The 8,752-nt window shown below is 40.8% G+C and overlaps 1 protein-coding gene across 1 annotated transcript; it reads right to left on the bottom strand.

The window, feature by feature from the left end:
• Positions 1 to 521: 521 nt before the first annotated feature.
• On the bottom strand, positions 522 to 6,802 carry sb:cb1058 (uncharacterized protein LOC394209 homolog). Its single transcript, XM_050067203.1, has 3 exons — positions 6,500 to 6,802; positions 4,135 to 4,888; positions 522 to 1,984 (listed from the first exon to the last, which is right to left on the bottom strand). The coding sequence occupies exons 2-3, from the start codon at positions 4,822 to 4,824 to the stop codon at positions 1,829 to 1,831; spliced, it is 846 nt and encodes a 281-aa protein (XP_049923160.1). The 5' UTR covers positions 4,825 to 4,888; positions 6,500 to 6,802; the 3' UTR covers positions 522 to 1,828.
• Between the last annotated feature and the right edge of the window lie 1,950 nt (positions 6,803 to 8,752).

Here is an 8,752-nt window from a genome sequence, read left to right as displayed (position 1 = left end):
TGTGCATGCTGTCTTTAAGTTTTCATGTTCTTTATATCTTTATGTTTTTATTGGTTTTCATTGTAGACAGAGAGTAAGGATGTCTGGCACAACTTCAACTACCTTTAAGGTGTACTGAGATGGGAAGCCGTTTTGAAGCACCTGTGCTCCAGCAGTACTTGTAGCCTACTATAAAGGCAAGGTAAAACATGTTTGTCATACAATGAAAATGTTCCCTTAGGACTGGTCCCATAGAAATATAGTTTTATTTTAGATTAGATACCAATATTTAAACTTAGACACTACATCAAAAGTCAGCAGGTTAAAGCTATATCTTCATTTTGATTTAAGTGTTTTCATAGCTCACTTATTGACTGCTTGTAATGTCATAACAACAACTGCTAGGACACGATGTGATGCTGCCTTTAACATCTAATTCAGTCTGATTTATCCTTATAACAATGACTCTGACGTTAGCGTATTCAAATCAAGGCTGATTTATTTATACCGTATTCATCCTGAAACACAAAAACACGACCAGGTCAATAAATTAAGTCTTTATTTACTCAGAAAAGTGCTTCTTGTTACGGTTCATGACTTCAGAAGCTTTGATTAGGATACAAAAGAATCTTTATAAAAATTAAGACATTCATTATGTACAACCACAAGTTTCCCCACCTATTCAGTCTGGTCTGCAAGAGAACACTTGAGGCAATAAAAGCCAAATACATAGCGGACAACAGGAAATTACAGCATTTACAGCAATTACAGCTTGGTGTTAACATTGCATTTTCCATTTTAGCGAGGGTCAGTCATTCATACATTGAAAAATTTCCTGGATCACTTAAACGTGTTTAATAAACATGATGTGCAGCTGCAATGGTGAAGAGTCTTATTACTGTGTTTAGTGCTGATTTATGACCAGGCTATAAAAAATATCTGTTTCTCTTTCTCCTTTCTGTTTAACACTGTTGTACACTCCCCTGCCCCGTCCCTTCAGGTTAAATAACCTTCACCAGAACACACAGTGAGGAAGTCAAACACTGACAAGCTGTGCGCCTCTGTATTCCTGTGCGCACACAGATGGAAAAGCCCTGTTTAAGTAGGTTAACATTGCTAAAAAACTGCAATCTCTCCACAGATATTAACGTACTAATGTGTGTTAATCACTATCACAATATCTAACACTGATTAGCTGTGTGTTTGTCCTCCTCTCATTACTGATTAACTACCAAACAGCAATAAATGGCACTGATTAACATACAAAAATGTGAATATCTCCAGAACTTAAGTCCACTAATCAGTCATCGCATATGCAGTTGAAAATTTCCACTCCTTTTGGCTGCACATCAACACTTTGGTAGTTTCATAGTGCTAAACCAAAGACGGATTATTTGTTCTCTGAGCTCCTAATAGTGGACCAAATGTAAGGAGCTGAAGACATAATCTGAACTTAGCAACATAGTAGAGGTGAACCAGGAGCCGCTGAACTCAGTAACATAAAGACCGGACTTCTCCATTCAAGCCCGTCCCATAGACTTCAATGTAATATAAACAGCTTGGCTCTCCCAAACATAAAGTAAAACTGAATACCCTGCAGTCTGTGTGCAAACCAAAGTGCACCACAATGAGACAAGGCAGTACATTTTATGATGAGTAATTACGACTCAGTAACCTACATAAATAATTAATGCTTCTGAGGCCTACTGCGTGACTCAAACACATCATGTGACTATAACAGTCCCTAGTGAAGGCAGGACTGTCTGTCACAACACAGTGCATAATCATGATTTGAAAAAACTAAATATTAGAGAGGGGGTCGTTTTATTGTCCATGTCACTCTCCAGTTCTACCAACACTCGGCTAGCACAGAGTTGTTCTGCTGTTTCTTCTTCGACAAAGGTGAAGAAGATGTTGGTGAGGATGATGTCACAGGTGTGAGCGTGACGCTGTAGAGGTTGGTGATGAAGGCCTCCCAGCCGCGACGAAAAGCTCGGTCCAAGGCCTGATAGGAAAAAGAGCACATATATGGTCAATATGGTCAATATATGGCTAGTGTGGCCATTTTTATTTTAAAAATCCACACATTTCCATAAAAGGTTTGTGGAAACAATTTCACAGTTTAGTACTAATTAAAGGGAAAATAGGGATCGGTTCAGAGACTTTTTTTGTTAGAATATTCTTACATGTGCTGAATTTTTAAGCAGTTGTAGATTTCCTTGAACAAACGTATCTGTTTAAAACCAACTAGCTATTCATTAATATTTATTTATTAATGGAAACTTTCATTTCCATTTATGTATTTATATTGAATGGTTTGCTTCCTTGTAGAGGAAGGTCACATTTTTGCATGTTCAGCTGACCTGCTGTGTACTGACTAAAAGGCTCTTCAGTTTACACTGGCAGTTCACTGGAAATAAGCAGAAGTATACAAATGTCTCTCTTGTCTCTGTGGGTGATGCAAAACTATGCAGTTGTTGCAAGGAACTTCCTTTAAAATACAGTGTTGACCACTGAAACATGTAGGGACCTGAAAATGTGATGGTTTTTGTAGTGCCATCATCAGAACGATTAGCCCAAAATTTTGTTTGAGAAACGTTGGTATAGGACTTACCTATGTGCAATGTTTCGTTTATTTACATGCATGGGAAGGTAGATTTCATGGTAGAAAGAAGAAGAAGAAGAAGAAGGAGAAGGAAAACCAAAACCAGAAGAAAACAAAGAGGGAGAGGCAAAACCAGAAGCAGAACCAGACGGAAAAGAAACAGAGGAAGAAGAACCAGAGGAAGAAGAAGAAGAAGAGAAGGAACTAGAACCAAAAGAGAAAGAAGAACCACAAGAAGACGGATCAGAAGAAAAGGAAGAACCAGACCCACAAGAAGAAGAAGAGGAAGAACAAGACCAAGAAACCGAAGAAGAAGAAGAAGAACCAGAACCAGAACCAGAGAAAGAAGGAGAAGAGGAGGAACCAGAACCAAAAGAGGAGGAAGAAGAACCAGAAGAAGACGAACCAGGAGAAAAGGAGGAACCAGACCCACATGAAGAACAAGAAAAAAAAGAAGAAGAGGAAGAACCAGAACCAGAACCAGAGAAAGAAGGAGAAGAGGAGGAACCAGAATCAAAAGAGGAGGAAGAAGGAGAAGAGGATGAACCAAAACCAAAAGAGGAAGAAGAAGAACCAGAAGAAGAAGAAGAAGAAGAGGAAGAACAAGAACCAGACCCAAAAGAAGAAGAAACAGAACCAGAAACAGAATGAGAACCTGCCCGGCCTCGTAATGAGCCAATGTATCACAAGCAGAGAGCAAAAACAATAAAAAAGCTCTAAGCCTGTTTCTATGGTTACTGGTGATTTTATGTTACTCAGGAATATTAAGCTAGCACTTACAGACACTGAGCAGCGACAGGATGCTCATTTTCAGTATGTCATGGAGTTATTCTGTGCACACTCACTCTTATACATAAAACTAATATTGTGGAGACACAAACTCCGAGGTCAGACTGCGAGGCCTGCGGGCGGAGCTGATTGGTTAACAGCAGTGGAATGTTTTTATGGTGTGAGCCTAGTAGGCGGGTCAGCACTGCCATACTTCGTTCCACTGATCAAAGACGATATAGGACGCTCAGGAATGTCACCCCTGTGCATGTGTTTCAAAGGAAGCAAGAAATCGGTGGGAACTTGTGAATCAGGTGAGGGTACACGCAGTCCATTGACGGTGGCGCCACTCTACTTGTACAGCTAAAAGCCTTTTTAGTGAAACCTCTGTTCCAGCTTCATTTTCTCATGTCATTAAATATGACGCAAAGGAAAAATATCCCATCAAAGGACGTAACCTAATGAGTTGGTGACATGCACCAATGGCTGCTGTACCTTGACCCCGCTGGCAGTCTGTTATTAAGGTGATAGTTTCCATGGTGATTAATAGCCCGCTGTGCAGTATGTGGATGATGTTGAAGGAGAACTTTACCCCTTTGTTCCACGAAGTCTGAGGACTCGGTTATGTAATATCGAGGGGCTTAAAGTTTAACCAGACAGGGTGAAGCTCAATGTTCAGATTTATGCAAATATAAGATACAGAAAGCAAAAGTTCATTTAAGTTTGTTGAAATATGTTAATAATAAATCAATAGAAACCAACTAAGGCTCTTTGTCTCTCACCTTGCGGTAATTCTTCACTGTGTTCCTCTTCACCATTTTCATCCCCTCCTCTTGCTCCCTCTTCATCCTCTTCTCCTCTTCCCCCTCCTCTTCTCTCCCCCTCTTCTTCTCTCTGATCAGGACCTGGTCGTCTGCATCCTCCCGAACCGGGAAGTGCACAAGTGTCGACTCCTTCCCCCTTCCTGCCTTCTCTTCCTCCATCTTCTTCGCTTTCTCCATCTCTACCTCAATTATCACCCTGGTGTCCTCCAGGACGTCTGGGTCAGCTGGACTTTCTGTGCCCAGGCTCGGCCTCTCATCCCAGGCTGCTTTCCCATCGGTTTTCCCCTCCTTCTGCTTCCTCCTGGAGCTTCTTCTCCACCTGCTGCTGCGGCGGCTGGACTTCCTCTGGAGGAGAGTCTCCCCGTCGTCTTCCATCATTCCTTCGTTGAAGTCGAACACGGCGGCCTCTTCCCTCTCATGTGACCCAGAGTTTTGCATCACACTTAAGCTCTGGTTGCTGCCCTGTGTGTTGCTTTCTTCCGTACCACTCCACCTCTCCTCCACTTCTTTTCCCATCACCTCCTCCCCTTCTCCGGCAGTCTCAGGCTCATCAAGGCGACCGTAGAAGCCACTGGATTTGTCCAGGAACTTTGGGGCCCGGATGGAGCTCCGCACAGAGCTTTTCCTGGAGTTCTTGCCAATTGTCATCTTTTCTTGTTTTTCTTTCACTCTTTTGTTTTAGTGCTTTGCAGCTCCTTTTTTTTAATCACCTCTGAAAGATAGGGGCAAGAGAGATTAGAGATTAATGTCGTTACATGATCCTCACCCTCACTCTTTGGATCGCCTTCTTAAGAGAACATACACATATCCTTAAACATTACAAAGTAGCCCCCAGAGAATTTCATATGAGCCAAAGTTCAGGAGAGGTGATAGACGGAAAAAGGAGAGTAAAGTGGAAAGAAAATGCCATGAAATGAGACCATAGATGGAAGATAATGTCAGAGTCATGGGTTTGTGTGACATGTTTTATCTGTGTAAATGCTGCTGTGAATGGTATACACTGAACTACTTATAGTATCTGCCGAGCAATCCATCACAAGATGTTTATGGAACAAAATAACAGACTGTCAGTTTCAGAGTTTTGCACCAGTAGTTCTGTTTCTACATGACCGAGTGTGTGTGTGTGTGTGTGTGTGTGAGTGAGTGAGTGTGCACACGCAGGTCAGCGTTATCAGGGTTGTGATGATAACTGGATGCCAAAGCTAAAGACACAATGTACTTACAACCCAAGACAAACACACATGCACACACACAGACGCAGACTTTGACACTAATTTAACCAGTTGGATGCTGTACAGCTGCCAAAATCAATGACCTCATACGGACTACCTCTCCATGCCAAAGTCAGCATAACTATTAGCTCAATGTCAGTACTGTATAAAGGGTATATAGGATCAGATTCACCAGTTTTGACAAATATGAGAGAGTATTTTCATTGTCAGAGCAGGTTATTTTTCCATCAGCCACCAAGGATAAAACAGCTACTGTGATATTGATCGGGCTGTCACCAGACTTGGAAAAAAGCTGGATTCAGTGGTGATAAGATCTTTTACAATATAGCCTTGCAAAAAAGAAGTCTGCACAAATACCACTCTGTTTGAGTACACTTTTGATATTTCCTGCATGAATCTACATTTGACTACAAGCAAATTAAATAATTAATTTTTGCAAAAACTTGGCATGGCAGCTTAAAAATGAACCAGCCTATTAGCTTCTGCCTGAATATTTGCCTGCCAGAGCTTCTACAACAAACTAATTATATCTCATTCATATCTTCATTCAAAAAGCAGGTTGTGATTTTGAAGGAGCAGTGACTTACTGCCATCCTCCAGGCTAGCTGTGTCCCCCTGTTTTCAGTCTTTATGCTAAGCTAAGCTAACTGGCTGCTGGCTGGACCTTCACATTTACAGTACAGACATGAGAGCAGTATGAGCATCTAGTCCTGGGCAGGAGAGTAAATACGACGTCCTGTGCAGTGACCTTTGTGTAAATGTGTGCTTTGCAGGGTACAGATATTCTAGTTGTAGGTAATGTCATATGTCACATAATCTGTTCAAAATCACAAAGGAAGAAAATGGAGGGTGAATATAAGAAGGAAAGCAGAATGACAAAAAGATGTCAAAAATTGAAAGACACAATATGAGAAAATCAAACAAACAGTTCTGAATAATGAATTTAACATCCCTCTTTTCATTGTGAAAAGAAACAAGAGAGTTATGACTTGTTTTCTTACATAAACTTGTAGAAACACATATTTAATGTTAAAAGAATGACAGTGTAGCAATAACAAAATTATTAAATAAGACAGAGTTGCAGGTCTTACCTTGTCTCTCGCTGTTGCCTCCTCTTCCTCTGTGTGTGTCTGAGCACCAGTGAGCAATACCTCCTCCTGTGTGTGTGTGAGTCTGAATGAATGACTGAGAGCCTGGAGCTCAGGATACTGCCCTCACACACAGCGTGACACACACGCCCACCCTGCCCCAACCTGCAGCTATGTCGTCACCAGAGCAAATACACACATGCAAAAAAATGGCACACACACAGGCAGCGGAGCACTCTCACTCTCAAGGACTCTTTGTCCGTCTTTCGTTCTTTTCCTCTGAGTCGCTCTTCTTAACCACACATACACACCTCTTCTTTACATGCTTAAACACACACTGACTCAGAGGACATATCAGAACTTAAGTTACACGTGCCTACGCAGTCACACACTAATAAAGGCTAAAACAGACCAAGTGTTTCAGCTCACAAAAGGTCCCAGCACCCGAGGGCAAACATCCTACTCTGATATCAGTGGCTGTCAATCATTAACCATGAGTGTCCTCAGCTGTCACAGGTAAACCTGCTGAGCAGAGATGTGACACTCACTTCAGCTTTAACCTCAGAGACTGTGCATTCAAGCACCTTCAACATACAGTCCATCTTCTACAGTCCATAACGTGGAAATCCATTAATGTGTTAGACATACACACGTGACAGTATAACTGTACCTAAAGTCCTACAGGTGGCAGACTTTCACCTGTATCTGTATGAAACACAGTCTATTCATCAATTTCTCTTTAATTCATGTCAAGGCACCTTAAGGGAGTTATTAATATAAACAACATCTGCTTATTTTATTATGTAATACAATTTTCATAAAAAGATCTGCCAAAATGTTTTCCCTTAAATTTACACATTTTTAAAAAAGACATTAGCCTGACAAAAAATCCGCTGAGCCAGTATATCACCTGATATAACCTTACTGCATATCTTTCAAATACCTGAAAAACTAACAGAGTTCCCATCAGCCTCAGCTGTTCCTTCTTTATATTTAATGCCCCATATCACTCTTGGCTAGTAAAAAGCACTTTGTACCATTCTGTATCATTTATAGTTGATACAGAACTGTACAATTGTTGGCTAAATAAATACATTTTGTCATGAGTTAGTATCGTGGATCATGTTGGCTGGTAAGCTAATTTGCCAAGCTAGCTAATTGACATAGTCAACTGTGTACAGTCTGTAGCACAGTCCCAAATAGCAAATGTTAGCATGCATACATGCTACAACTAAGCTGGTGAACATGGTAAACATTATACCTGACTAGCATTAGCATGTTAGCATTGTCAATGTGAGCATCTTAGCATTTAGCTCAAAGCATGATAATGTACAGTCTCGGTGTTCCTAGCATGGCCACAGACTTAGTCGTGTGTTTGGGTTTGAACTGTAAAATGTCTCACGCACTAGGCTACATAACTTGGGCACAATACTTTCAGAAAATAACTTAAGGGATCCTTCCTAAAAGTACTCATACATCTACATTAAACCACAAATATCTGCTACTGGTTTTTTTTTTTTGTTTATGTTTTTTTAACCTCCAAATATCAACACTAGCCTCTTAAAACTGGTAGAAATTTGTCTCTAGCCAACATATTGATATATTTGTGATAACCCCATTGGCTGATAATATAAGCTCACTGATATAGTGGTGGTGGCAAGGTGGTTAGCATTGTTGCCTCACAGCAAGAGAGTTCCTGGTTCATACCAGTGGGGAACATAGACATATATACATAGACACCGCATCGACTGCCTGAGCGCGTCCTCGCCGGCCGCCATCTTGGATGGGTCTCGTTTCGCCTCCACAGTGCATTCACTTCTATTGAGGAAGGAGCTGTATGCACAAGTAAAATAGAATAACTCACTGAATTTTCAACTGATTTTCACGAGGTTTGGTTTGTTACAAACGGCACTCATGTAGTTATGATTCAGGATGCTTTCATACATTAAAGATGCGGGATTTCATGCTTTAATACTTTCTGCAGATAGCAACAGCATGTTATTTAGGTCACAACACAGTTATTTTATTCACCTCAACCCCAGAGTGGAATATATAGATAGATAGATAGATAGCTAGATAGCTAGATAGATAGATAGATAGATACATATATATAGATAGATATAGATATAAACACACATATACTGTGCTGCTGCCGTGGTCCTGCCAGATGCCTCCTGCTGCTGCTGCCATCATTAGTCATTAGTCATACTTCTACTGTTATTATACACATATGATTATTGTCACACATGTATACTG

This window comes from Epinephelus moara, chromosome 17, assembly GCF_006386435.1.
Source record: "Epinephelus moara isolate mb chromosome 17, YSFRI_EMoa_1.0, whole genome shotgun sequence".
Classification (NCBI taxonomy): domain Eukaryota; kingdom Metazoa; phylum Chordata; class Actinopteri; order Perciformes; family Serranidae; genus Epinephelus; species Epinephelus moara.
The sequence above is the reverse complement of the archived record's forward strand: the minus strand, read 5'-3'. Positions and strand labels throughout refer to the sequence as shown.